Source organism: Durotheca rogersii (assembly GCF_024521655.1).
Source record: "Durotheca rogersii strain YMJ 92031201 chromosome Unknown GGS23scaffold_31, whole genome shotgun sequence".
Classification (NCBI taxonomy): domain Eukaryota; kingdom Fungi; phylum Ascomycota; class Sordariomycetes; order Xylariales; family Xylariaceae; genus Durotheca; species Durotheca rogersii.
The window spans coordinates 40,727-67,736 of NW_026251262.1; the positions used below are offsets into that span (position 1 = coordinate 40,727).

The 27,010-nt window shown below is 54.9% G+C and overlaps 7 protein-coding genes across 7 annotated transcripts; 4 read left to right on the forward strand and 3 right to left on the reverse strand.

Annotated features, from left to right (window-relative positions):
* Positions 1–376: 376 nt before the first annotated feature.
* On the reverse strand, positions 377–1,589 carry GGS23DRAFT_312146 (serine hydrolase FSH). The gene is made up of 4 exons (XM_051512796.1): positions 1,393–1,589; positions 1,293–1,311; positions 1,147–1,224; positions 377–1,078 (listed from the first exon to the last, which is right to left on the reverse strand). Exons 1-4 carry the CDS (start codon positions 1,432–1,434, stop codon positions 567–569), a joined length of 651 nt encoding a protein of 216 aa, XP_051368247.1. The 5' UTR covers positions 1,435–1,589; the 3' UTR covers positions 377–566.
* A 437-nt stretch (positions 1,590–2,026) lies between these two features.
* GGS23DRAFT_312162 (uncharacterized protein) lies at positions 2,027–4,107 on the forward strand. The gene is made up of 5 exons (XM_051512797.1): positions 2,027–2,756; positions 2,814–2,833; positions 2,887–2,994; positions 3,051–3,436; positions 3,514–4,107. Exons 1-5 carry the CDS (start codon positions 2,534–2,536, stop codon positions 3,989–3,991), a joined length of 1,215 nt encoding a protein of 404 aa, XP_051368248.1. The 5' UTR covers positions 2,027–2,533; the 3' UTR covers positions 3,992–4,107.
* Positions 4,108–9,793: 5,686 nt separating this feature from the next.
* Positions 9,794–11,628, forward strand: GGS23DRAFT_312353 (polyketide synthase). Its single transcript, XM_051512798.1, has 4 exons — positions 9,794–10,187; positions 10,240–10,384; positions 10,441–10,709; positions 10,784–11,628. The coding sequence occupies exons 1-4, from the start codon at positions 10,026–10,028 to the stop codon at positions 11,135–11,137; spliced, it is 930 nt and encodes a 309-aa protein (XP_051368249.1). The 5' UTR covers positions 9,794–10,025; the 3' UTR covers positions 11,138–11,628.
* Positions 11,629–12,629: 1,001 nt separating this feature from the next.
* Positions 12,630–18,468, forward strand: GGS23DRAFT_584878 (uncharacterized protein). The gene is made up of 2 exons (XM_051517347.1): positions 12,630–17,160; positions 17,229–18,468. The coding sequence occupies exons 1-2, from the start codon at positions 12,733–12,735 to the stop codon at positions 18,408–18,410; spliced, it is 5,610 nt and encodes a 1,869-aa protein (XP_051368250.1). The 5' UTR covers positions 12,630–12,732; the 3' UTR covers positions 18,411–18,468.
* On the reverse strand, positions 18,469–22,995 carry GGS23DRAFT_584883 (glycoside hydrolase family 31 protein). Its single transcript, XM_051517348.1, has 8 exons — positions 22,558–22,995; positions 22,435–22,507; positions 21,390–22,317; positions 20,884–21,333; positions 20,550–20,813; positions 19,965–20,496; positions 19,167–19,911; positions 18,469–19,115 (listed from the first exon to the last, which is right to left on the reverse strand). Exons 3-8 carry the CDS (start codon positions 22,258–22,260, stop codon positions 18,870–18,872), a joined length of 3,108 nt encoding a protein of 1,035 aa, XP_051368251.1. The 5' UTR covers positions 22,261–22,317; positions 22,435–22,507; positions 22,558–22,995; the 3' UTR covers positions 18,469–18,869.
* Positions 22,996–23,052: 57 nt separating this feature from the next.
* GGS23DRAFT_312515 (uncharacterized protein) lies at positions 23,053–24,283 on the forward strand. Its single transcript, XM_051512800.1, has 2 exons — positions 23,053–23,113; positions 23,218–24,283. Exon 2 carries the CDS (start codon positions 23,379–23,381, stop codon positions 24,240–24,242), a length of 864 nt encoding a protein of 287 aa, XP_051368252.1. The 5' UTR covers positions 23,053–23,113; positions 23,218–23,378; the 3' UTR covers positions 24,243–24,283.
* A 460-nt stretch (positions 24,284–24,743) lies between these two features.
* On the reverse strand, positions 24,744–26,842 carry GGS23DRAFT_312510 (DUF1776-domain-containing protein). The gene is made up of 3 exons (XM_051512799.1): positions 26,609–26,842; positions 25,955–26,467; positions 24,744–25,847 (listed from the first exon to the last, which is right to left on the reverse strand). Exons 1-3 carry the CDS (start codon positions 26,639–26,641, stop codon positions 24,927–24,929), a joined length of 1,467 nt encoding a protein of 488 aa, XP_051368253.1. The 5' UTR covers positions 26,642–26,842; the 3' UTR covers positions 24,744–24,926.
* Positions 26,843–27,010: the final 168 nt, after the last annotated feature.

Sequence of the window (27,010 nt, forward strand, 5' to 3'; positions counted from 1 at the left end):
CCACTCCACTCCCGCCAGTTCGCTAAATCGACTATCGTCCCCTATTTTCCGTCAGGTAAGGCAAGACATCTAGTAGACTACACTATTCCCACTTGCTGCATGTTGAGAATCGATATATCCTCGCTTGCTTCTCATTTGGGACAGAAGTCTGTCATCTTTCCTTCATTTCTCTCACATGCTGCGTAACTATGTTGATGACGGTACCCCAGCTAGTATATAGAATCCCTCTTCCCATCTTGTTTAGCTGCATACGACCACGGACAGGGGCTCCGTGCCGGGTTGGTCAGGTATGACTAGAACCACACCCGGGTTTTTTCTTTTCTTGGGACAGAAATCCGTTTTTTCTCTCGTGGTCGACCGGAGACGTAGTATTACTGACTGATGGCCCTGCAGTTTCAAATCTCAATACATCCACCGGGCCCGGCGGTGACGATAAGCCAGGTCATGGTCCAGGATGGAGGAGAATTCACCAACAAGACCACAGGCCCCTTTCGAGACGCAGAAACGCAGATACAGACTGAGGTGTACGGTATGTATGTACGTGTGCTCTGTCATATGCGTGGCTGCTAGGCGTCCCCCATCGCAAGCTCGATGACATGCTCAATTACTCGGAGCGTCCCGGCCAGTCCCTCCTCCGACTTTGCCCCAGGCACATCGTGGCCCAAATTATGAAGAAACACCTCCCTGACACTCGCATCGCAAATCTGGGTCAAGGCCTGGTGGGCTCTAATCTCATCCTCTCCAGCTGTCTGGGACCAGACATGGGCAGTCGGGAGGTTTACCAGAACCCCGTCTGTGTCCAGATCAACAGACCTAATTTCGCCCGTTCTGGCAAGGTCAGGGTCGAACGGCGGTGCAGCGCAGAACAAGACTGCGCACTTGATACCGCTAAACGAGCCGTGTCTTGTGTTTTCGACAAGCATCATGGCCGCAACGGTACCGCCCTCAGAGAACCCCATGAGACCATCGAACGGTCCCTGGCTCTCCACGAGGTTTATCATGCTATCGCATAGTTCTCGGTCCTGGTCCACGTTATGTGCAACGTACCCGAAGAACTCATCGGCGATGGCTTCGGCCCCTATACAAATATCTGATTAGCTTTGAACTCGATCGTGTGTGCGATGATTTTACGACGCAGACGCATACCGGTGTCTGGCTCCGTCGACACAGTGCCATCTACAAAGACAAACTCGTGATCTCGACCCAGGGCTTCTCGAATCCTTGCTATATGCGTAGCGGTTAATCAAAGACGCGAGGTTGTATCAACGGCCCGAGGGAGGGTGGCGGGATACCGGTTTGCATCTCGAAGATCTTTCGACATTTATTAGTCATCCCCTCCGAAAAAGAGAGAGAGAGAGAGAGATAGAGAGAGGGGGGGGGGAAACGGTATACCTTTGCGCTCGTCCCCCTTCCATGCAAGCATAACCACCTCATCCTGGAGTTTTTCGGTCTTCTCCTTGATGTTGGTATGGTATGGTGTAGAACCCTGCCGTGTGCATGTATGGTCTTTCTGCGAGTTTGGTAACGAGGGCTCAGGGTCCCGATTCGAGAACGAATCCTGAGAAGTATTCAAGAAGGCCAGCCCCCCGGACCGACTTTTGTTGTTGGCTTGGCAGGTAAGATGTGCCGTTAAGACTTGCTCTTTGGGGGATACAGTTGTCAATGATCATGCGTTTGGAGAGAGCTTTGCAGGGCCGACATGGCGCAACTGGGCTTCCAGTTACGATAATCGGGAATATTACCCATGAGGGCCCAGGCTTGCATAGACAAGGCATACGCAGCCACACCCCTGCTGTTATATGCAGTGGTTCGCTTATGTACGCATAACGCATTTTGGGTATTGGGAGTCTCATGCCCTTTGATTACCTTCCACCTCGCTACCCGGGCCAAGGTACCGTGGAGAAATGAAGTGCCCGGGGCATCTGAGGCCCATTGATCGGGGACTCGACGCCACCAGCTTGGAGAGGATCAGATGCTTGCCCAGCAGACCCCGTATTCGCAGTACATACTATGTATGGCATGTATGTACATGATAGCTCAGGAGATTTAACCCTACCGCACTACTGCCAGGGGGAAATGCCTCTCAGTTCAGGCTATAACTGCTTGCATCAGACAAGGGGCCTGTCTCTTTTTGGGGATTGATCACATTGGCACGAGCCTCTCAGTGCTCCTCCGAATCTAGCATACCGATGGCGAAAAGGACAAGACGTTGGGAAAATTTTTGCACGACGTCGTATACATATAGAATATCCTGCGGGGTGCTGTCTTCTTCCATGTACAGAGCCGTTTCTACCATGGCGTGCAAAACCCCCCTGGCATGCCACTAGCACATCAACCCATGGTTTCTTCCTGTGGTTCTATATATCTCTGCATCGAACAACAAAACCAGCGAGTATTGATCGCCAGCCCCTTACTCGACCCAAACCAACTCCGGTCTGTTCTATATAAATGATCTAGAGTTACCCTCGCAGGACGGGGCCCGGAGTCATTCATTCCTTTTTACGACGGTCACGACGACGACGGTATAGCGATAATGGATCTGATCCCCTTACTCCCCAAGGAACAGCAAGAGGCGCTGCTGAACGGGCCGGCCCTCGCGCCTCCCGACGGCGTCACCCCCCAGTTTGATAATCCCCCGAACAACAACGGGCTAGGTTACGCCGTTCTCACCTTGTGCACGGCTATCGCCACGATATGTCTTCTCATTCGCGGCTATGCCAAGATAGTTCTCTATGGCAAGGTGAACATTGAAGATTGTGTGTCTCTCATTCCCACGTCGGTTAGAGACCTCGGCTAATGCGTGTTCACCCTAGGCATGATTTTCGTCACATATGTTTGTCTATCTAGCTATCCTACATCCCACGAACAGCCGTTGACCTCTGTTAGGGAATCTTCCTGGGATGGATCACATTTACGTACCTGTTCGCCGCGAACATCGGGTATTTTGTTCATCAATGGGATCTCCGGCTGAGGGACATGATTACGCTTGCGTTTGTAAGGATCCCCTATACTTGGGCCATGGTTGGGCGGCGGTAGCTAACCCTGCGTAGTATGCCCATTATGCCGGCGTCCTCTATTCGATTGGCCTGCCACTTATCAAGATGGCCATCTTGAAGGAGTGGGTCCGGCTGCTGGTCCCTCGCGGCACGAGGAACGCCTTCATGTGGTGCTGCTATGCCCTGATGGCCATGCAGTCTATGGTCCTTATCGCATTTCCGTTCGCCCTATGCTTCGTCTGCATCCCGTACGAGAAGATCTGGGATTTCACGCTGCCGGGGAAATGCATTGTGAAGGGTGATGTCGAGGTTGCCGCGGCTGCGGTTCATCTTACCTCGGATGTCCTAATGTTGATCCTCCCTCAGAAGGTCATCTGGAGCTTGCAGATGTCGCTGAGGAACAGATTCGGTGTTTCCGTCTTCTTCTCTCTGGGTCTGCTGTAAGTCATCTCGAGTGGTCTGGCCCTTCCCCGCCCACTGCCCCGGAGTGAGGCTCAGTTACTGACGGTCTATGCAGGGCTTGCATCTCGGCGGCTTTCCGACTATCCGTTACGTTGTCTTACACCAGTGTCGTGGACGTGTCATATGTCGGAGGATCCGTGCTCTTCTGGGCCACAGCAGAATTGACTTGCGGCTTTATCGTTGCGTGTCTGCCCTCGATGCCGAAGATTCTTAAGGAGACGGGAGCTCTCGCCGCGATGAAGAAGGGACTGAAGTCAGTGGTGGGATTGAAAAACACGACACTGAAGAGCAACACCAAGGGTACCACGGCATCCTCCAACCCGACCAGCACTTACCGGAAGATTGACGAGTTCGGGGTTCCGATGAAGGATCTCCAGGCGTCGGAGTCGACCGAACAGCTTCGAGACGACGATAAGCACGAGGCCGGGATCGTCCGCACTACCCGCGTTACCGTCGAGCAGGAATATGCCAGCGATGCCCAGGGCAAGGTGCTGGGTCACAATGACTACTGGCGGGATCAGAATCGGGTGTAATTCGTCCGAACGCGACGCGAGATGTAACGGATTTGTCTCGCCTACGTATAGCTCAGGAATCCTTTTTAACTATTTATTTGGTCCGGTATACCCGCGTTCGGCCGCGCGATGTCTTCGCTTTAAAAAAAAAAAATTAAAAGGCTAGGGGTACCCATGCGATAGGGACAAGGTAGCCGGGAATGTGTATCACAGAACTTGAATATTTAATATTGACATTGATGAGACAACGACTTACGTGTCCCCCTCCCCCTCTTGATCAGCTGACCCATACTGGTGTTTGACGTTGCTGGCATACTTAGGACTGGTCTTCGTGTTTATGATCTGCATCGTATGCATATTCTCTAGGTCTATCCACCAAAGTCCATTCGGTCCGGCTCCGCTAGGTTGAAATATGAAGTTTGGCAGCTTACACGATGCTGTCCCCCCAGCGGCCCCCCCCTAACCCACCATCATACGTGGACGGTGTATCTATAGCGAGAAGCCAGTTTAGAAACCGCTCGTCCGTGTAGCTCTTGTTTCATAATGGAGTTCACTGCAAAGTCGTCTTCGAGGTCTCATATCTCCCGCTGTGATCGGGTCAAGCAGTTCGAACGGGACTGCGTAACGTCTAGCCCTCCATCCCCCTTCGCCCCTCCGTGCCCCCTCTCCCCCACGAGTGCATAGAACACGTCAATACTCGACACTAGGACACAATAGTGACACTACAAGCAGTTAGCATATCGACTGGTGCCGAGGAGTGAAGTTCGGAAAAGAGCGAATTAAGTGACCGTGACAATAGTAAGGGAAGTGGAAGTGAGCGGTAAAAACTCCGGCTCCACACAGACGCCGAGTGCTAGCTACTACGAGGGAAAAGCTAGACTACTGGGGTCTTAGCAATTATAGCGCAATCTATATGGATCAGTCTAAGAATGTACACAAGAGCGGCGGTGTCCAGGGGGCAACGGCTCGGTCTCTTTATCCGCTGGGATTATCCTTAACCAGATAATAATTCCGCTTATAAGTTGCGTGCAAACTTTCCGGTATTACGGCAGATTTGAAGTGGTATTTTGAAAACCAGACTGAGCTCTACGTACTACGTAGAGACTGGATGTTTAGAGGCGGAACGGCCCGTGGGCAATGGGGGAGGGTCCTTGGGTAGTTTATCGTAGCTCTCTTCAACGTTTCTTCATGGTATTACCGGGTCTGGGTTCACGGCTTGTAGTGGGCATCACCTGTTCTGCACCGTGTGATAAGTAACGAACGTCCCCCCCCACGTATGAGTCCATCCATCGCGAAGGAAACGCTCTATCCCTCGTTTACCAACTTCGGCTTCTCATCCGGCCGGTGACTGGGGCAAATAACATACCTACATACGCAGGACGCAGCGCACCAGGCTCGGGGTGATCACGTGATACCCTGTGCCAAGGTCAGCGTTGTCACCGTAGCATCGCCCGCCCCCGAATCCACCATCCCACCATCCTGTGGGACCATTTTGTTGTGATAGTGTGTGTGCAGGTACCCAGGTAACGCCAGCCTTCGTCGTTGTGAACACCCCATAGGTGAAGGGTGCGCTAGGGATGGTGCCAAAGAGATTACCCATCTTACACGGCCTAGTCGAAGAACCGGGGGGGTATGCTGCGTATGCACGTAGGAGGCACTTCAGGCACCGATAAGCTAAGTGACAGGGCGGATCGTATTCCGGCCGACGGCGCTTTTCAGGGGCACTCAGGGTACGTGAGACGGGGGGGGAAGCCCTTCTGGAATTCTCCTGGATGTGATCGAAGCAAATTCCCCGTTCGGGGCAGGGTAAGCTGGGGTGAAAACCGAGGTTACGGTGGATGGTTCGTCGGGACTCACCTTTCCTACCACCCCATATCCTAACCTTCTCTCTCCCACTTTTTCACGGAGATCACTCCTCCATACCTGCTGGCCAATAACGTGAATCTGGTTTTTTGCTGTCTACGTGCCTGGGCCTGTATGGGAATGGCTAATTTCCATACGCACCGCCAGTCGGCCGATTAGATCGCCTAGGAAGCAGACTGGTGAGCTCCTGTATGCATACCCACTAAGCAGTTATTGGTTGAAGCTCGCGGCCTTTGGTCTCTACCCAACTGCCGAAAGTGCTTCGTCACAAATCAGAAGTTAATTGTGATAGCGGAGAGGGGGGGGGGGGTGAACGGTTTACGTACATACAGCAAGTGGATGTGATTCATCTCTATGGCAAAAAGCCTCTTCTCTCCGCAGGGAAAACGAAGTCATCACCTTCTCTACACGCCCCTGTTCCGCCTGATATGTACTCATAGGTAAAAAGGCACAAATATAAGTATACATAGAAAACCCTGCATATGCGCGCGTAAGGATAGAGGCGGTTATAGAAACTACAGCCTCGACATATGATCAGACTTCAGATCGATTTCGGGTCGTCCTTGCGTAGAAGTTATCCCGTCTCATATGCCGCTAAGGCTAAGGACCGGTCTCGAAAACACAACAGGCGGCTTGGCTATGGGAGAGGAAGAAGACAGCGGCAGCCCCAAGGCGGACCCAAGCCCCCCAGACGCGGGCCACCACCCACATAGTACATATACCCACATAGCACATACTAGTGCGCGTACGCAGCTACGTATGTCTGTACACAGTACGGAGCCGTTGCGCGACTTACGGACCTGGCAGAGAGCCTGGTGCAGATCTTTGTAGCCGCACGGACAGCACGCTTAGGCGATTTCAGGGGATTCCATCGTATGGTGGCGGAGACGAGGAGGATATGGCAGTCCGACTTGGCCCTCCCTGGTCTCGGGCTTATGTTTGAGTCGAGGCGTAGCGCAGGAAGCGCTCCCGCCCGCCGACAGCTACCCCTTAATAAGAATAGCTCCCCTCCCTGGCACGGGGCTAGGGAGAGACAGCGGCAGCTTGGGCATCTTCGGAGCTGGCGCGTACGAGAAGAGCCGAAGATGCCCAATCTGTACGTGTGCGTCGAGTAGGGCAGGTCGAGACAGACAGGCAGACAGATAGTGGTGATGATGTGTACGTGGTGGTTATGTTCGCGTTCGCTCTCCGTCATTCATTTACTTGCCTATACCGGCATACACGCATATCCGTATACGCATATGTGCATACGCGGTGCTGCCGGGCGCCAGCCACAATGCACGGCTATGCAAGTAATGCACACAAGCGGCATAACTCCCACCCAGGCGCCTGGACCCTAGAGCCGATCAAGCATAACGACGCTCGCAACTTGGTTGTGCGGCTCGCGGAGCCAATCATTTCCTCATTGAATATAGGCGAGCAACCTCCTTGTCGCGGAGTTCGCGATAACGATATTCCTCGTTTAACGATGCGCGTTGCACACGCGGCCTGCTGCTGCTGCTGCGCACATCGTGGCCCTGGCCAACCCACGACGTACCAGGAGCGGAACCCGCGTCGAGGGGATCCGGCTGTGAGGGCTATGATTGCGAGGGTGTAGGTGCGTATGAGTTAGATGGCTCTGCCCAGCATTGTAGCGAGCCGGCTGCACGCACGCCAATCATACGGTATGGGCAACGGACAAGCCGTTGCTGCTGCTGTTTACTACACATCCGGGTCGTATTATAATACGTTCCGATGGATATCGCCGTGGCTATGACTACCACTATGACTATGACTATGTAGGTAGGTAGGTATGCATGACGTGCAAGCATCTACATAGCTCCCTGCGTCCGTCTATACCCTACTGAGAGCTTCTAAGCGGAGAGAAACAAAGCCATCCTTGTTGTTAGGCGTTGCTCTCCTCGTCTTCATCCTCGTCCTCGTCCTTGTCCTCTCCCTCGAAACCCGTGTGTAATACGCCCATCTGTCTGCATGTACATGCTTCATTCACCCACCCACCCACATCTCCACCGACTACGTAGGTCGTCTCCCCCCTTCTTCCCTGGCTGGTGTTCCTGATAGCTAGACACGTATGTAGATCCCAAGCCAGGTTCGCCTGTGGGGGTTATGCAGAGAGAGGCCCCATATACACATATGCGACAGCAGCGAGATCGTCTTTGCTGCGGTTCCAGGCCCGAAGCTCTATGCCACTTTGTCATGTAGCTGATAGGGCTGGTACAGACCGTCGGGACGTCAATCCCTAAGCGAAATTCTTCATCGCCGTGTTTTGGGACGAAGGCGGGATCTCTCCCCCTGCTCGCGCCAAGCTCGGCACGTAACAGTCTCTATTTGCTTCCCCTACCGACGCCCATGTCGACTATGTATACTATGTCAGGGCGACAAGCGGCGCTGTCGTCCCTGCAGGCAGCCTCAATTCTTCCAGACTCACCCCTCTCGTCATTCCGCGTTACCGTTGAAGAATTCTGACCTCTGCGTCAGGGACGGTCGCGTCGGACCTTGCATGGAGATTCTTCGTCGTCGGATGCGCAGTCCGGTTTCAAGACCATCACAACCGCTGCGAGCTCGGTAAACCTGGCTCTCGGGTGCGTATGTCGTCCCCGCGGCCAGAGCTACCCTGTCTTTTACCGCAACCGGTAATGCTCCTAGAAATGGCTCGGCGCGCTTTTCTCGTTCCGTCGAGGGGACTGACTGATGTGCAAGTTGAACTACACAAAAGTCGTATAATTTCCAAGTCGGCGAACAGAACACACACACCGACCCCGGTAGCGCCTTGATCTTTGCCGCGTATGTATACGCTTCGTATCTATCCATGTATATCATCCACCTGGGCCACCGGAGCATACGCACGCCACAATGATTTACCATGCCCAAGTGTCGTAGATTGCAAATCCTGAACGTACCACAATACATACCCTCAACATGTTTATCCCGCCGGATGACTCGAAATCGAACCCCTGGATGGTCTTTTTCTCTACCATTGCCGTGGGCAGATAGTCAGGAGCCCTCTGCGGCGGAAAGGACCTCAACAGCCCTCCTCTTCCTGCCAGCGAGGGATGTAACGTCTCTGTCCCGTCGGCTGAGGATCATATGGGCCTCGATGGATCTCTCGTCTACCGTAGCCCCTCCCTCCCTCCCCTAACCCCCCTTCCCTCCCGGGACCGTACTATGTATATGTATATGGCATCAGGCAAACGGGGTTCGCCCCGGCCTCCAGGTGAGGTCCTTTTCCGCACTATCCTGGAAACAGGCGGATATCCATACCGGTGCTGAACGATGCTTACGTGATTTGCGTACTTCAGAAGCTACCCTGGTTAGGATTCCAGCTCCTGCCCTAACTACCGCAGCCACTCGGACGATAAGTGTCGAGACTCACGAACTATCGACCTTCCGCTAAAGGGTTGGGTCCTCTCCGGTCTAGACTACATGACGTACATAGAGGAGACTCAGGAGGGGTCCTGTCCAGCGGGACCGTGGGGAGGCGAGGTTTGCAGCGAACCTAGCTGACCTGCCTGCAATACAACTTCAACTCTGGCTTCCTGATGAAGCCTCGTAGTAGCTTACCCGTGCTGCCGACACAGCCTGGAGGTGAGTGCTCGGTTAGGCCAGCGTCACCGGTAGCCCACATGACACAGACTTACATGTTGACAACTCCACTAGCTGCTATCGATGTCGTCCAAGTTCAATTTTCTGCAACTCGGCTGCAATGCCGGATTCGCTAAGACCCTAGTTGCCTACTGCCATGGAGCGGCTGTATCATGGCTCTCTTCTCTCGACTGAATTAGCGCTGTGCCTTGGACCTCACAGTGTCGTCATGTATCCCCCTTCCCTTTCTTGATTATCCTTGCTATCTGGTCCTGCGGGATGATGATTCCATCGTGAATCTCCATGTTCTCGACCACGTACGCGTAGCAATGGCGGGCCCCGTCGGATGATTCCGGCTCGTCGTGGGAATCTTGAACGATATTTGTTTAAATAGTTCGGAATCCCATATAAATGACTGCGTCGTGGCGTGAAGGTCGTCGCAATTGCGAAATCAATATACCATCCCACCCACATTATCATCTTTCGGTCCCAGCTTCCCAGGCTCCTCCTCCTTTTCTCCCACCCCCTCTCCTCTCTCTTTCTCGTACCAGGCCTGTGTTGCGTTAGGCAGAGACCCTTCTAACGGATTGTACAGGAGACAATACCAACCATGGAAAAAGATATCGCAGTCGTGGGATTCTCCTTCATGCTCCCGCAAGATGTCAACGACATCTCAAGCTTCTGGGAAGTACTTCGGACACGAAGGAACCTTATGACGGACTGGCCCGACTCCCGTATCAAGGCCGGTGCTCTCGGAGGGAATGATGCAAAAGTATGTGAGAACCACTCTGGCTTCGTCCTCACTTTCTTATATACATATTTAGGTCCAATGTCGGGGAGGACACTTCATAACGGAGGACCCCGGGGCCTTCGACGCTCCGTTCTTTTCCGTGACCCCCAAAGAGGCGGCGGCCATGGATCCGATGCAAAGATGGACTCTGGAGGCATCATACCACGCCTTTGAAAATGGTAAGCACATTTAAATAAGGCTGTGATATGCCGTGATGCTAATGGACTCTCCACAGCTGGAATCCCAGTAGAACGGCTCAGGGGCTCGCAATGTGGAGTTTTCTCTGCCTCCATGACCGATGACTACAAACGTATGATGGCGCAGGACCCCGACAGCGTACCCCGGACGGCGGTAACGGGAACTTTTGGCTCGATTACGCCCAACCGGGTGAGCTGGTACTTCGACCTGCACGGGCCGAGTGCTCACGTAGACACGGCTTGCTCCAGTAGCTTGCTGGCCCTCGATCTCGCATGCCAATCTGTGCAGAATGGAGAGGCTTCTTCTGTAAGTGAACCCAGGCGACCCCACCCGACTCGTCGTCTTACTACAGGCCAGCTAATAGTCCTTGTAAAAAAAAGGCCCTTATCACCGGGTCGAACCTGATTCTGGGTCCCACCATCTATCAGCTCCTGTCTGCATTCAATTTCTTGTCTCCAGACAGTCTATGTTATAGCTTCGACCATCGTGCCAATGGGTACGCTCGTGGCGAGGGAATCGTCGCTCTCGTCATCAAGCCACTCCTGGAAGCCGTGCGGGATGGGGACATGATTCGGGCCGTCATCAGATCCACCGGTTCCAACCAAGACGGCCATTCGCCAGCACTAACCCAGCCAAGTCCCCAGGCACAGGAGGACTTGATTCGCCACGTTTACAAGAAGGCTAACTTACCTTTTGACGTGACTCGGTACTTCGAGGCGCACGGTAAGTCGTGAGGATGGCGACCCCTGGTCGAATTCGGCCTCGTGCACGCTGCTGATGATGGCGATTCAACAAAGGAACCGGAACGCCTGTTGGCGATCCCATTGAGATGAAAGCTATAGGCAAGGTCTTCCGAACAAGCCGGTCTAACGAGGAGCCTCTTTATGTGTAAGTCCAAACCCGGGAACTCTTAACAAGTTGCATTTTCTGACAGCCCTCTTCAGCGGTTCTGTTAAAGCGAATATTGGCCATCTTGAAGGCTGTAGTGGCTTAGCCGGCGTGCTTAAGTCTATTCGTAAATATCCCTCTGGCTGCTTTCGCTGTTTCCCGTCGTCTTCGGTCGATACTGACGCATCGTGCTGTAGTGATCCTTGAGAAGGGAATTATTCCTCCTAATGCTAACTTCGAGAAAATCAACCCCAAGATTGACGCCGACTTTTACCACACCAAGGTAGGCCACTCCAATCAGGGGGGTTTTTTTTTTGGTGGGTGTCGCTGACGGGAGCCAAGATCCCTACCGAGAATATCCCCTGGCCGAGTGAAGGCGTGAGGCGTATATCGGTAAACTCATTTGGGTTTGGCGGAACCAACGTCCATGTTATTCTGGATGATGCCCTTCATTACTTGCAGGACAAGAGACTGATCGGGAACCACTGCACGATCGCGTCAGCCTCGGGATCAAAATACTCACCTCATCTCAATGGGACTAATGGAGCCTCGCATACAAATGGTGCTATTAAAACCAACGGTGAAGCTCACGCCACCAATGGGAAGCCCAACGGTACTAACGGGACAAATGGAACGAGTGGAACGAATGGCACGAATGGGTTCCATCACCGTGGACCTACGAGCAGGCTCCTGGTGTGGTCCGCTGCGGACGAGAAGGCGCTTAGACGCGTGATCGACCAATACCAGACCTTCTACAAAGACGAAATCTTGGGTAGCCTAAGCAAGCTCGACGATCTCGCGTTCACCCTGGCTACCCGGAGAAGTAATATGCTCTGGAAGGCCTTCGCTGTTGTCAACGATGGGCCTGCGGGTCAGGACGTGCGTCTAGCGACCTCCAAACCAACACGAAGCCCGACCGAAACTGGCATAGCGTTTGTTTTTACCGGCCAGGGGGCACAGTATGTTGACATGGGTCTTGATCTGCTCCAGTATCCTCTTTTCGAGGAGACCATTCTCCGGATCGATGAAATATACCGGGGTCTGGGATGTACATGGTCGATATTTGGTAGGCGGATGCCTAGCTTCTGAGCAAAAACACGCAGCTGCTAATGTTTCGATAGATGAGCTCCGTAACGAGGACCACATCGATCGTCCCGAATACAGCCAGCCCCTGTCAACTGCCGTGCAGATAGGCCTGATCGAGTTGCTGAAGGACTTCAGTGTGGTTCCTAAAGCTGTCGTTGGACATTCATCTGGCGAAATCGCCGCTGCGTAAGCCATTTCCAGTTTCCTATCGCAAATGAGACGTTGACTGTTCTAACATAACTCGTTCAATAGCTACGCGTGCGGCGCGCTATCACTCGTGTCAGCATGCAAGGTGTCCTATTTCCGTGGACAGCTGGCTGGAAAGCTCAGGGCCACCAGCTTCACTCCCGAGGCCATGATATCTGTAAACCTGACTGAGGAGGATGTCAAGGGGTACCTGGAGAGCACCGGAAACGCCGATGTGGTGGCTAAGATCGGCATTGCTTGCGTTAACAGCCCCTTAAATTGTACGCTCTCTGGAAACGAGGCGGCCATCGACGTATTGAAGAAGAAGCTTGACAAGGACGGCATCTTCGCTCAGAAACTGAAGACTGGGGTTGCGTACCACTCGCCATCCATGTCTCAGATCGCGGATGAGTATGCGCGCCAGATGGGTTCTCTAGATGGCGGAAACTCCAAGAATGTCAAGACGTCAATTCCGATGGTCTCATCGGTAACCGGCCAGCCAGTTCGGCCAGCTACTTTGGCGACAGCTCAATACTGGGTCGATAATATGGTATCTCCCGTTCGATTCTCCGACGCTGTCCATCTTCTCACACAGAAGACTTCTACGTTGAAAGTCGGGATAGGGCGCATTACGGATCTCATCGAGGTCGGCCCTCACCCAGCCCTGCGCAGGCCGGTTCAGGATACGCTGGCCAAGGCAGGAAACAAGAAGCAGCAGGTCCGCTACACTTACGTTCTACATCGATCTCACTCGGCATTGCAAACCACCTTAGAGCTTCTGGGCTTGTTGTTTTCGCTCGGCTACTCGGTCTCCATTCCAGCGGCCAACCATGACGTGTCTGGTCAGTTGCCGCGTCGTTTCTTAGTCGACTGCCCCGAATATCCCTTTGACCACTCGAAAACGTACTGGGCCGAGTCGCGATTGAGTCGCGATTTCAGAACACGCGAGCCGGTGGTGGGGGAGACGCTCGGCGCGCGGTTCTTTGACTGGAACCCTCTGGAGCCAAGATGGCGGAACTTCCTAAGCGTCGAGTCGACGCCATGGATCGGCGACCACGTAATTAGCGGTACCGTCATCTACCCTGCGGCTGGTATGCTGGTGATGGCGATGGAAGCGGTCCAGCACTTGTGCCCTCCCGGCCGCGTGATATCCGGTTACTTTGTCAAAGAAGCTCACTTCATGAGTCCAATCATTGTCAAGGAGGCCTGGGAAGATAGGACTGAGACGATGCTTCACCTGCGGCCTGTGAAGAGGCCGTACGAGAAAGAGTCCACCTGGTCGGATATATCGATATACTCATACTACGAGAACCGATGGACCGAGTGTTTCAAAGCGAGCATCCAAGTCGAGTATGAAGACACCACGCACGCCGATCTCCGGGAGGAGCGCAGGCAGGCCCACGTGCGTGTCGCCGGCGAGTTCAAGCGAACTGAAGCGCTGTGCACGAGGCCAGTTGACTCGCAGATCTTCTACGACGATGCTTCTCAGCACGGCTTAGAGTATGGGGATGCGTTCCGAGTCTTGGATGATATCCGATGGGACGGTAAAGAGAACACCATCGCACGCGTCGACCTCTCCAGAGTGAAGCAGACGACCAGTCTTCTCCACCCTATCGTCCTTGACACCGCCTTTCACGTGCTGCGCGTGAGCACCACCCTGGGACTGTCCCTGTCGTCTGCTACAACCATACCCGTCCGCCTCCACGACGCGTGGTTCTCGCCTACCGGATGGCAGCGGCCTCACACCTCCTCCGTTCGCTACATGGCCGCGTCAGAGGTCAGGGGTGACCGGGAGAGTGATGGCGGTATCATCTATGCCCTAGCAGACGATGGGACTGTCTTGTGCACTATGGGGAAGATGGTATTTGCGACGGTTTCGGGAATTAGCGAAGGCAGTCAGGCTGCTAAGAAGCTGATGTACAACCTCGAGTGGAAGCCTCAGCTAAGCTTGCTAGAGCCGGAGCAGCTGGCCGCCGCAATCAATGTTCACACCGTCGTTAAAGACGAAGACGCCGTGCTGGCCCACTACGAAAAGGTGGCTCTCACGCTGGACAGGGTCGTCGCTAGAACAGTGAAGCAGCTGTCTGGTGAAAATCGACAGAAAGTTCCCGAGTCCCAGAAAAGACACGTGGACTGGCTGGAACATCACCTTGAGAAGATCCCGAGCTCTCGAATTGCCGAGGAGTTGAGCGAAGAAGAACTGGAACGCCTCTTGGTAGAGATTGAAACCGACAGCCCGCCTTGGAAGCTATACACGACTGTCGTCCGCCGTCTGTTTGATATTCTTACTGGTAAGGTTGAAGCCCTCGAGGTTATCTTCGGCTCGGACTTGGCGGACCGATTTTATGCGGACATGTTCGAGCACGTCTGTGACCAGCGGATGTTGAACTTCTTGGACTTAGCCAGCCACGAGCGCCCTGGTCTGCGCATCCTCGAAGTCGGAGCCGGAACCGGTGGTATGACGGCTCGTGTCATCGCTGCCCTACATGAACTCGAGAAAAGGAGCGGGTCCGTCAAGTTCTCGGAATACACGTACACTGACGTCTCGCCCGCCTTCTTCGAGAGGGCCACTGCTAAGTGGCGAGACTTTAAGGACCGGATGACCTTCAAGACGTTCGATATGAAGCGCAGTCCTGACAGCCAGGGCATTGGCCACGCTTCGTATGATTTGGTCATTGCTGGAAGCGTCCTACACGCGACCGAGGACTTGCTCACGACGATGAAGAACGTGCGCAAAGTTCTCAAGCCGGGCGGGCACTTGCTCCTACTCGAGGCTATCCAGCCTCACGACGTCACGACGAACTTCACGTTCGGCCTGGTACCTGGATGGTGGGGCCGTAGGGAAGAGTGGCGAGGCATGTCTCCTGTGATCCCTGACGAGAAATGGGACGATGTTTTGAAGTGGACAGGCTTCTCCGGGAATGATATTGTCCTCAGAGACTACGTGAGCGAGGCGTGCCACATGTTTAGCGTCATCGTATCGAAGGCTGTCGAAGAAGTGCCGGACTCGAAAACTAAGCCGGAGCTTGTCCTGGTCGTCGATGGCCAGTCCGACACGCAGACTGAGATGGCCAACTTGATTCACTCTACCATAGTCCAGTCGCCGGAAAGTGAAGTCCGAATTGTACCGTTGAGCCAGGTTCGATCTACTGAGCTGAAGAAGGATGATACTGTCATCTATATTGCCGAGATGAGCAAGCCCTTCCTTTCCACGCTAACCGAAGAGACAATGCGGCTCCTCCAGGACATGCTAAAGAGGACGCATAAGCTACTTTGGGTTACCTCGACAGACTATAAGGACGAGGAGTACCCCCAGTACTGGGTTTCGGAAGGATTCTTGAGATCCATTCGGAACGAGGAAAGCGACAAGCACGTCATCTCGCTCTCGATTGAATCCCAAGGCGAGACCGCCGAGCAATACGCGCAGTACATCGCCAAGGCATACAGAGCAGGCTTCGAATCGGGGGCTCCCGAGCTCGAGTATATCGTGCAGAAGGGACAGCTGACAACCGGTCGCATTGCTGAAGACGTCGACAGGAATGAACAGCTGCGATCCCTCCTGGTCCCGCAGCTGCGGCAGAGGCCCTTCTCCGAGGGACCGGCGTTGAAGTTGGTTGTCGGCACCCCCGGAACCCTTGACTCATTCCAGCTCGTGGAAGACCCCAGAACTCAGCTCGACCTTGGCTCTCACGATGTCGAGATCGAGGCCAAGTCGTTTGGCCTCAACTTCCGCGACGTATTGTGCGCGCTGGGTCGCCTTGAGGAGAACGAGCTGGGAGTCGACTGTGCCGGTGTCGTGACGAGGGTAGGTCCCGATTGCGATCCCGAGATCAAGCCGGGTGACCGAGTCTGCATGCTCTCGATAGACTGCATGCGCACGCATCCGCGTGCCGTCGATAAGGCCGTCATCAAGATCCCTGACGGCATATCCTTCGATGCGGCCGCCTCCATCTTGGTGCCTGGCATGACGGCCTACTACTCGATGATCGATATTGCCCGAGTACGGAAGGGGGATAAAGTCCTCATCCACTCAGCCGCGGGAAGCACAGGTCAGATGGCCGTCTGGATGGCTAAGATGAGGGGCGCCGAGATCTTTGCTACTGTCGGCTCCGAGAATAAGAGACAGTTCCTTAAAGATACTTTCGGCATCCCCGACGACCACATCTTCAACAGTCGAAATACCTCCTTCGCCCAGGGCGTTAAGCGAGTTACGAACGGGTATGGCGTTGATGTCGTGCTCAACTCGCTCTCTGGAGATAGCTTGCGGCTGACATGGGAGTGTATGGCACCCTTTGGTCGCTTTGTGGAGATCGGCGTTGTGGACATTAGGGCTAATTCCTCCCTTCCTATGGCCGGCTTCGCGAAGAACGTCAGCTACTCGGCGGTCGACTTGCGCCACGTCGTCATCACGAACCCCGATCTGACCTCGGAGCTCCTAAAGGCCACAATCGACCTGCTGGCCAAGGGAGAGGTGCAGCACCCTGGCCCTCTACATCCCTACCCGGTGTCTAAGGCCGAAGAAGCCTTCCGTCTTCTCCAAGATGGAAAGAACATAGGGCGTATTATCATCAACATCGAGCCCTCAGACGTAGTCCCGGTAAGTAACGACGATCTCCGCGCGAAATTTCTTAGGGCGGTAGCAGTAAACTGACTCATTTCATCTAGCAATTCCTCGTGGAGCGACGGCCGTGGATATTCAAAGAGGACGCGTCCTACGTGATTGCGGGGGGGTCAGGCGGTCTAGGTCGCGCCATCATGAAGTGGATGGCAGACAGAGGCGCGAAGCACATCATCGCGCCCTCGCGATCGGGCGCATCCAGCAAGGCGGCCGTCGACGTCATCGCTGAGCTGACGGCGCGTGGCGTCAACATCGTCGCGCCCAAGTGCGACGTGTCGTCGGTCGAGTCGCTCGCCAAGGTCCTCGCGGACTGCGCGGCCACGATGCCGCCCGTCAAGGGATGCATCAACGGCGCGATGGTGCTGCAGGATGCCGTGTTCGAGAACATGACGCACGCCCAATGGGACCTGACCATCAAGTCCAAGGTCTGGTCCTCCGTCAACCTCGACCGCCTCCTGCCCGAGGACCTCGATTTCTTCATCCTGCTGTCTTCGCTCAACGGTGTCATCGGTGCCCTCGGCCAGTCCAACTACGCCGCTGGGTGCGCGTGCCAGGACGCAGTCGCGCGGCATCGCGTTGCACGGGGCCGCCGCGCGACCTCCATCGACGTTGGCTGGATGCGCAACATAGGTATCGTCGCCGAGAACCAGGCATACCAGCGCCAGCGGAAGCACCAGGACGACATGCAAAAGCTCGACGACAGCGAGCTGCTCGCCTTGCTCACTCTCTGCTGCGACCCCGCGGAGCCACAGCCGGCCTCGCCGGCCTCAGCATCCTCCGAGCGCGCCTCCAGCCAGCGCCTGTTCGGGTTCCGCGAGCCGGCTGACTTCATCTCGCGCGGTATCTCGCCACCCGTCATGCTCGCGCGCCCGCTGTTCGAGCCGTTCTCGTTCGTCCTCGGCGGCCGCGAGGCCGCGCATCATGACGCAGGCGAGGGTCCTGCGGGGGCATTCCGTGCCGCGGCTGGCGACTCAGCCGAGCAGATCCAGGTGGTGATCCGGGCGCTCGCATTGAAGCTAGCGCGATCGCTGGGCATCTCGCCCGACGATGTCGAACTCAACAAGCCGCTATCTAGCTACGGCGTCGACTCGCTGATGGCGGTCGAGCTACGCAACTGGATCGGTCGCGACTTTCTGGCTGCCGTCACCGTCTTCGACATCATGGGCAACGTGCCAATCTCGACTATCGGAGACCTGGTTGTTGCGAAGAGCGCTCTTAAGAAGGCTTAGTAAGAATGTGGTAGTTGACTAGAGAAAGGGTTAGCTGAAGGTTTGTCTTGATCGGAGTTGTGGTTCTATTTGGGTGTAACCGGACCTGGGTAACGGGTGTATGCTGTTTTAGCAGAATGTGAATTGTGCGGCGCTGGCTATTTGGGACTCAGATACCTAAATATCAATACAACTCATAAATACTCATACTGAGACCTCCCTCGCTCCACCTCGAGTATTCGAACACGAATCGAGGACGAGACTTGACTGAATACCGAGTCGGCACCGTCTTCAACTGACAACTCCCAGGTAACGTCATCCACGTATATTGCCCGATTAGGAAGACTCTGCCCGTATGTTGACACTCCGATTGGTTGCGCTCCTGGCAACGGATGCTTACGTATAATCCATCGATCTGTTGCTGACGGGAATGTGTGAACAGTGTCTCGGCTTATTTCTAAGCCGTCGTTCTGGTTGGGGTTAGGACCAGCTCAGAGTCCACTCCCGGCTCCACGCGCCGCCCGCCGTCAACGCATTTAAGCCCGTGATCCTCAGGGCACCATCTGCCTTCTTGAGATCCCACGCACTGGCGTCGATCTCCTTCCCGTTCAATGTAACCCTAGAGATGGAGCTGTCTGCTCCCATAATCGTCACGTTGCTCAGCGCATTCGTATCTACGAAGTCTCCCCGCGGGGATGCTTTCAACAACGAGTCTTCGACCAGGAACTGAACTAGAATCAATAAATGGTACAGCGGTGTGAGATGCGGAGTACTTACATCAACCCACGTGGTAGAGTTGGGGGTGAGGCTCTCGCCGTCGTCAATATAGAGCCCCCCTCTAGCATGGCCGTTACCATCTAGAGCTATGAGCAGGCTCCAAGGGCTCGCTCTGACTGCCGCGGTAGTAAGACCCGGTTCCTGTAATGGTATCACACTCCCACCTCGAATATAGACCGGGATGTGACCCAGCGGCGCGCCAATAGTGACATTTTGCCCAGCTGCGACGCCCGTGATGGCCGTCTGGTTGTACCAGTCGTACCAGACGGTGCCTGATCCCACCCCCGGGAAAACGCCATCAACGGTGGTGGCACCCTGAACCAAGCAGGGAGTCACCAAAATGGCATCGCCCAGAAGGAACTGTCGATCGGCATCCGCAAGCCAGGGCTCATTAGGGAACTCCCAAGCTAGGGCACGCATTGTCGTGGAGCCGGTCGAATGGCTGAGGTAGAAGGTAGTGTATATGTACGGGAGTAGCGCATAGCGGATCTTCATGGCTGTTCGCGCGGCCTCCGCCACCTCCGGCCACACGTATGGCTCCTGGCTTGCGGCTCCGATCACGTTATGGTTCCGGTAGAAAGGGAAGAATGCAGAAAGCTGTGTCCAACGAGAGCACAGCTCCGCGTCGGCGTCGTTTGAGAACCCACACGTGTCAGGGCCAAACATGGGAATACCGAAAAGGGAGAAGGAGAGCGCTTGGGGGATGGTAAAGAACATGTACGCCCAGAGAGAGTAATTATCACCGCTATGAAACATAGTCAGCAACCTTGCGGACGTCAACATATCGGTTTACCTTACCCCCAGTGACCAGCCCATTTTCCAGAGCCAGCGAATTGAGACCTCCCGATTATGAATGGCCGCTTTGTGGGAAAGATGTTCAGGAGCGCATGGTAAGTAGCGTTTAGGATCTGATGTCCATACAAGTTATGAACATCGTACTCCAGAATACCACCGTGGTGGGTTGCGTTAGGGCTGACAGCGTGAACGGCCATATCACCGTGGAAATTGTTTATGGTATACGGGGGCCAATTGACGTTACGAATGCCTGGAGTTGGGGTCGTGCGAAGATATGAATCTTTTGCGGACGCTGACGCTTTCGCAGGAATTGTTTCCGTGGTTTTTTTGTCGTCTCGTGATGGGAGACGAGGGTGGACAGGGTCGATATGTCTGTTGTCACTACCACAACTACCGACGCAGAACGATGCGACCTCCGACATATCGATCCATATCCCGTCGAATCTTATCTTGTTAAAGTATTCGGCAACTTCCGAGATCCACCATTCATTCGCTCCAGTGCCGTTGAAGAGAGAGCCGATCCAGTCTGGGAAGACTAGGCATCATGAGCACAAACGGACACACAAGTCAAAAGACAAGAGAACATACCAGTGTAGCCCGGCCAGACCATCCCAATATAGACGGATCCGTCCGGGTTCAGCAAGAAGGCGTCATTCTTCAGACCGCGATTGAAAGACGGGTAGGCGTCGTCCTCGTTATCAAGGTCGGGGGCATAGATAGCCGAATCAATAATAGGGACGTAGTGCTGATTATTCTTGTGTAGCTGAGATATAAAGTCGGCGCCCTCACTGTACGGGAAGTTGATCGGATCGTTTTCGAAGTCCCGGTAGGATTTCATATAGTCGATATCGCCTTCCAACCAGTCAGTAGAGACTACGATAATCAACCTGCCCGCGCAAATAGCGGCACGAAGGGTGCTTACTCCATATGGTTTCGAGGGGAATCTCGTTCCTCGCGAAGTTGTTGATGACGTCTTGAAGGTGGCTCCAATTTGCGTAGCCCCATCTGCACTGGTGATACCCGAAGGTCCAATACTGTTGCATAGCCGGCAATCCGATGGCGCTCTTCTGGTACGACTTGGTGACTTTGTCTTGAGATGGGCCTTGGTAGAAGTAGAGATCAATGTCGCCGCCGAGGGCTCTCCAAGTAATGTTGGATTCCCGTAGCAAGACCTCCTGCGCATGTGCATTGCGTTGGAAGACACCATGGGTGTATGATTTATACTGAACCGACTTATCCGTCGCGTTAGGGGCGTACTTCAATGCTCCGGTATCCTGATCTACTTCAAAATAACGTGTATCGAGATATATGGGATGATTCCCGTAAATATTTGCGTCTATGATATCACCCACGTCCGCAGCGAAAAGGGTCCCTGAAATGGTTAGACAACACAGCAACTAGCGCAGTAGGGGAAGATGGATGTCCTACGGGTGAGGTTGTTGCCGAGCCGGAAGCCATGGATAACCTCACCAAGGCCGTAGAGGTTATAGCTCTCAGGCAAGGATGATCCAAATTCAATGAACTGGTCCTCGTACACCAACTCGGAGCCTTCGGTGGAGAACAATACGTCTTGGCTGCTCTTCCTAGTAATTTTGAAAGAGAAGGTTGGCTCGTTGTTCCAAGAGAATTCAAGATCGCTACGCGAGGCGTAGTCGTCGTCCCCTTCGGCATGTGGCTTGGGGATCAGCTCTTCGGGTAGAATGAACCATGTGTAATTCTCGGGACCAACATAGCGAGGTAGGATTTCGACATGTAGCCTATCTGCCGCCTGATATTCAACGGTGAGGCTTAGAGCTTCAATATCAGTCCCATAGACATTGCAGGCATCCCCCGCCAGTGTAAGATCTGCCGTTAATCCGTTGTTGGTGGTCCGCACGTTGGAAGCCGTGTACCCTGGACACACAGACTGGGGGTTCACAGCCTCGGGGTCGATGACATTGGGAATCACGGGTTGGCCGACGTCCGATTCATCTTCGGCGGTGACCAGAGCATTTTCTTCCGAGAGGAAAACGAGGAGCAGGGTGAGGAAGATCATGATTACAGCTCGAATCATCGTGCTTCGATTCAATGCTCCACGGCGCCATGCCACGGTGAGAGAGAGGGAGCAGACGACGCTCGTAAATAAGAGAATCCGCGATGAGGACCCCAACTGAAGGTACCAGGCCGCGGCCCAACTAGAAGAGGATCTGGCAGATGCAACAATCCAAGAAGGCTCGGTAAAATATTCGGCGGCGAGGAACGGGCCGTCCCCGTCGCTCGGCAGCAGGCCTCGGCCTATTATTGATTTGACCGTCTCCATCAGGAGTTAGAGACAAACCACTTGTGCGTTTTGTTACACTTAGTAACCCGATGCAACCTGGATGAAGAGGTTTAGCTCAAGAGAGAGGCAAGCGTATAATACAGTCGGCGAGAGTCGAGCTGGAGGCTGGTCGTCGGCCAGTAAGGCGGGACTAGTCTGAGATCAGGCACACACCAACCTATAGGGCCTCTATCCGGAGGTGATGTAGTACCGAGATGGCAAGCTGGGCATGTGCGCGTCCGAATACCTGCCTAAGTGAGCCTAGCAAAGACGGGCGGATTAAAGGTAGTAGCATACGTCCTGCGTACCTAGCTCATGGGTAAGGCTTAGGGGCTTAGGTAGTGAGTGTTCAGGTGAACCGTTTTTGAAACACCCGCCTAAGGTTCACTGAGTTGATCATGTCTTAGAGAAATAGAGGATATAGGGACAGCTCGTAACTCGAGATCAGCGGCTTCGTGGAGAAGGGTAATGTTGTTGGAAGGGGATTGCGCAAGACGGCCGCTGAGAGGAGCCAGCAAAGAAATAGCTGTCCGTCTCCATCCCCGCACCTTCATGCAATGCCGATCCCGTCCGCGGATCAAGTCTTGGAAGGCTTGGTTTACGAATTTCGATGCTTCGTGTCCCGCTGAACTGGGGAAGACTGCAGGAGACTGGGGGAGCGGAGGGCCGAGGGCGGCATTGGAGTACGTAGCTTGGAAAGTCTGTCGTCAAGGGGATAGTACTCATAGACGTGGGTGTCGCGCTGCTTATGCAATCTTGGCTTTGACAAATATCTCGTATAAAGTTCCCATGGTAGAATAAATCTCTTAGTAAAATGATATGTGGGTATCCGCGTGAAATGCATTTATCGTAGGTACGTGTCTCCATCTTCGATTCAAGCCTGCAACACAGACAGGTCTTCCTTCTAACCTTCTGCGCAACCTCCTAACTCCCTACACATTACTTACCATCTGCGAGGAATTCGTGTGTCGCGTTCGTCGATACCAAACTAAACACGCGTCCACATCCCGACGACTCGATTCCACCTAGAGAGAGGGATTCCGTCTAGCACTAGTTCCGTAAATGACACCGGCAACCGATAACCGATAATACGAACGCACGACACCAAATCGCCCGTCATGGCGACCACCACGAAAACATCCGCACCGCCGCCTCCCGCCGCTCCCTCGCAGCTGGCCCAGCAGATCCTCGACCACCGGGCGCCCCGATACACGTTCAGCTTCTCGCCCTTCCTACGCGCCACCTATGGGCACGGATTCCCCCCGAACCGGCCGATCTGCAAGGCGTTCGTCGCCGGGCACTGCCCGCTGGGCGCGGCGGCGTGCCCGGACCGGCACGTGTCGGCGGCCAACGGGCAGCCGGGCGGCGGCGGGGGCGGCGGGTACCTCGGGGGCGGCGGCGGCGTCAACAACACGAGCTACAACTCGCTCGTGTGCAAGCACTGGTTGCGCGCGTTGTGCAAGAAGGGCGACAGCTGCGAGTTCCTGCACGAGTACAACCTGCGCAAGATGCCCGAGTGCAATTTCTTCGTGCGCAACGGCTACTGCTCCAACGGCGACGAGTGTCTCTACCTGCACATCGACCCGCAGTCCAAGCTGCCGCCCTGCCCCCACTACGAGCGCGGCTTCTGCCCCCTCGGCCCGACCTGCAGCAAGAAGCACGTCCGCCGCAAGCTCTGCCCCTGCTACCTCGCCGGCTTCTGCCCCGACGGCCGCGCCTGTCGCGAGGGCGCCCACCCCCGCTGGGACACCAACCTCGAGAAGCCCGTCGCCAAGGCCGAGCTCCCGCCCGACGACCCCCAGCAGCCGCCCGGCTTCGGCCGTCGCGACGACCACGGCGCCGACGACGACGCTAGGGACTTCGGCGGCCGGCGCGGCGACCGCGACGACAGGGGCGGCAGGGGCGAGAGGTTCGGCGGGCGGGGCGGCCGCTGGAGGGGCAGGGGCGACAGGAAATTCGGACGGGGGAGGGGACATCACTAAGGGAGGCTCAAGATGATCAAGGCTGTGAAGTTCTACGTGGACAGGGGAATGAGAAAAAAAATAGATGATAGGATTGCGATGCTATACCCGGCCAGAGGGGGATGCTTTCGGGCCGAACATGGCCCGACAAGACGCAGGCCCCCGTTTGCCGCCAACGCTCTCATGCAAATGACGCCCAAATTCGTCTCGCGTTGAGCTGATTTGCTCTCCCAAAAGTATGGCACAATACACGGTATAATACAGCGAGCCAAGAAAATGGCTCGCGGATAGATATGTAGCTAGCTGCCCTAGAAAGGTACCTCCGTGGTAGAATAGCATCGATGGGCACGATACGGTAGCAGGACTACGGGTAAGTGATGATAGACTACTCTAGATGGGCGTTTCAGCATCATCGCAGGGAGGGATGTATCCTCAAATACAGACCTCGACGACCACCTATACAGTCTTCAGTCCTCACTACTCCATCTTTCAGCGGCTAGTGTAGAGACCATTCAATTCATCGTTCCGGAAGTCTATCCTCGACCTAGCAGTCTCCTATCCGTGTAAGAAAAGAGGTGAAGAGTGCCCAAGCATAGCAGGGAGTGTCATGTCTTCGTATATACAATTCGTAACCACCCTAGATACCCCGCGAACAAGCGCCTGCATACTACCGAGTTTACTTGTATAAGCAAAAAACCCTTCCTATTATTTCCAGACATTGTGCGCGCCGTGCACGACTTCGTCTTCCTTAGTTACGGGGATGAACTCGCTGGCCTCGCCGTTCTGGCTGGCCTCGCCGTTTTCGCTCCCGCCGTTCTCGCTGCCACTCCCGGTGTAGGAGCTCTCCCAGGCGCTGAGCTCGTCGACCTTCCTGATGCCCATCATCCAGGAGACGAGGCCCCGGGGAGCCCAGCGGCCGACGAAACCGTACAGGCCGGCGCCGAGGCCGATGCGCACAACGTCGCTCTGCTCAGACCTGTCGATGACATCGAATACGGTGTTGTGCAAGTCGCGGAGCGAGCTCCCGCGCAAGCCGCGGATGCGCCCTCCCGAAATGACCGACGCGGACTGGTTGACGTAGTTCTTAGCGTATGCCTGACGCGCCGACTCGGGCCATTGGCGAGCCTCGGCGGCGGGGAGCAGTTCGGGGGCCGACAAGTTCCGAGATGGAGTAAAGCTTGTGAAGTCGAAGGTTCCGAGTTGGATGTGCGTGACAGGGATACCAAGCGGTCGCAGCTCGGCCGTCAGCACTTCCGTAAATGCGGACAGGGCTGAGCACACGGTAGCTTCTGGGGCGTGGAACGGTGGGTTGATAGAGGAGATGATGGATGGAGTGAAGACAAGCACCTTGGGTGTCGCCGGTGTCTCGCCATGGGGCGTTAGTCTGGACGTGAGCAGTGGTAGGAAGGATTGGATGGTGAGGATCGGATGTAGGAGGTGGGTGTTGAATAGGTCGGCAAAGCTCGAAGGGGGGATGGTAGCGATGGGCGACGTTTGGTAGTTTAACGAGGGGATGAGGATAACGGCCTTCAAGGATAGATAACCAGTTTTGGCACGGGGAACCGAGGCATGTGGAGTCTGTAGGTAAGTAGCAAATCGTTCGATGGATGAGCCGGCGCTGGGAGGCTAGATTTGGGATTGCTCGGTCAGTTACGGGCTCGTCTCATGGTGCACTGGAGCAACCAGCAACCCTCAAATGCGTGCACCACGTGGTCGCGGAGATGGGTACTTACATCGGTGATATCGATGCCCAGCGGCTTGATGTCAGGCCGAGATAGACCCTGCACGATCACTTCTTCATCGATGGTGTTGCACATAACATAGACGATAAAGCCCTTCCTCTCCATATCCAGAGATAGTGATTTAGTTAACGGCAGGGACGGCGAGCCGGCGATGACGACGACCTCGAGTCTTCCGCCATTCCGAGCACGCTTCGCCCGGCGGGGTTTGCGAGTTAACCTGCCGTGGCGCACTGTCCTATAGGTGACATATCCCACGCCCACCACTACGATGCCAGCGAGGACTTTGTTGCGGGCGAACCAATTCTGCAGTCGCTCATAGGTAGAAGCTGGCACGATCTCGACAGGAGGCGGACGGGCCGGGGGTATGGGTCTCAGGTAGTCGGGCACCCACTCGGCCGAGGACAGAGCATCGCGAATATTGTCAGCGGCCTGGTCGACGGCCTTGTCGATATACTCGGCGACCTCACCAGAATATCGTCGAATCTGGTTGGGGATGGACGAAAGCTGTGTCACATGCCTCCGCCGTTAGCTACGCATTCTTTTTCTTCCCCTGTCCGTCTACGGCGCTCCTCCAGCCCCCGATTAAAATCGTAGGGCGAGCTGGCCTCAAGCTTGGCACGGCAAGGGAAGAAAAACGAAACTGACCAAGTCCAGGAATTGCTGGTCGTCAGCGGACATGGCCGGATGTCAAGCCCCTCCGGATACGTGGAGTGGTGATTCGAACACGGGAGAGATAGTACCGATATGGTCTCGAGCGAGCGAACTCGATGGGCTCTATCGACAGTGGGTTGGAGGGGAATGGGAAGGACGGGCGTGCGCAACACCGTCAAGTAGGGACTAGAGGTACCGATGTAGCTGATTACCTAAGGTGAAAATTCATTGAACCCGGCGGAATGGATTTCCCAGATTGCGTAGCACTGAGATATTATTCTAGCACGCGTAACAGCACTTATTCACCTACCCAGATATGTACCTACCTTACCTACCTCTAACCTAGGTACCTAGGTACTCCACAGGAGGTAACAGTCCTTACATACACATATTCAC

What these genes read in the sequence shown, in the direction of transcription:
- GGS23DRAFT_312146 (XM_051512796.1), bottom strand. Translation starts at nt 1,434, where the DNA reads ATGAGGTGGTTATGCTTGCATGGAAGGGGGACGAGCGCAAAG. An exon ending in GTCGACGGAGCCAGACACCG is followed by an intron (nt 1,079 to 1,146) that starts GTATGCGTCTGC and finishes ATATTTGTATAG; the next exon opens with GGGCCGAAGCCATCGCCGAT.
- GGS23DRAFT_312162 (XM_051512797.1), top strand. Translation starts at nt 2,534, where the DNA reads ATGGATCTGATCCCCTTACTCCCCAAGGAACAGCAAGAGGCGCTGCTG. An exon ending in CAAGGTGAACATTGAAGATT is followed by an intron (nt 2,757 to 2,813) that starts GTGTGTCTCTCA and finishes TGTTCACCCTAG; the next exon opens with GCATGATTTTCGTCACATAT. An exon ending in TTCTTCTCTCTGGGTCTGCT is followed by an intron (nt 3,437 to 3,513) that starts GTAAGTCATCTC and finishes CGGTCTATGCAG; the next exon opens with GGCTTGCATCTCGGCGGCTT.
- GGS23DRAFT_312353 (XM_051512798.1), top strand. Translation starts at nt 10,026, where the DNA reads ATGGAAAAAGATATCGCAGTCGTGGGATTCTCCTTCATGCTCCCGCAA. An exon ending in TCGGAGGGAATGATGCAAAA is followed by an intron (nt 10,188 to 10,239) that starts GTATGTGAGAAC and finishes ATACATATTTAG; the next exon opens with GTCCAATGTCGGGGAGGACA. An exon ending in ATACCACGCCTTTGAAAATG is followed by an intron (nt 10,385 to 10,440) that starts GTAAGCACATTT and finishes GACTCTCCACAG; the next exon opens with CTGGAATCCCAGTAGAACGG.
- GGS23DRAFT_584878 (XM_051517347.1), top strand. Translation starts at nt 12,733, where the DNA reads ATGATATCTGTAAACCTGACTGAGGAGGATGTCAAGGGGTACCTGGAG. An exon ending in AGCCCTCAGACGTAGTCCCG is followed by an intron (nt 17,161 to 17,228) that starts GTAAGTAACGAC and finishes CATTTCATCTAG; the next exon opens with CAATTCCTCGTGGAGCGACG.
- GGS23DRAFT_584883 (XM_051517348.1), bottom strand. Translation starts at nt 22,260, where the DNA reads ATGGAGACGGTCAAATCAATAATAGGCCGAGGCCTGCTGCCGAGCGAC. An exon ending in AAATGGGCTGGTCACTGGGG is followed by an intron (nt 19,912 to 19,964) that starts GTAAGGTAAACC and finishes TATGTTTCATAG; the next exon opens with CGGTGATAATTACTCTCTCT. An exon ending in ACTCTACCACGTGGGTTGAT is followed by an intron (nt 19,116 to 19,166) that starts GTAAGTACTCCG and finishes ATTCTAGTTCAG; the next exon opens with TTCCTGGTCGAAGACTCGTT.
- GGS23DRAFT_312515 (XM_051512800.1), top strand. Translation starts at nt 23,379, where the DNA reads ATGGCGACCACCACGAAAACATCCGCACCGCCGCCTCCCGCCGCTCCC.
- GGS23DRAFT_312510 (XM_051512799.1), bottom strand. Translation starts at nt 26,641, where the DNA reads ATGTCCGCTGACGACCAGCAATTCCTGGACTTG. An exon ending in ACCAGCAATTCCTGGACTTG is followed by an intron (nt 26,468 to 26,608) that starts GTCAGTTTCGTT and finishes CATGTGACACAG; the next exon opens with CTTTCGTCCATCCCCAACCA. An exon ending in TGGGCATCGATATCACCGAT is followed by an intron (nt 25,848 to 25,954) that starts GTAAGTACCCAT and finishes TCCCAAATCTAG; the next exon opens with CCTCCCAGCGCCGGCTCATC.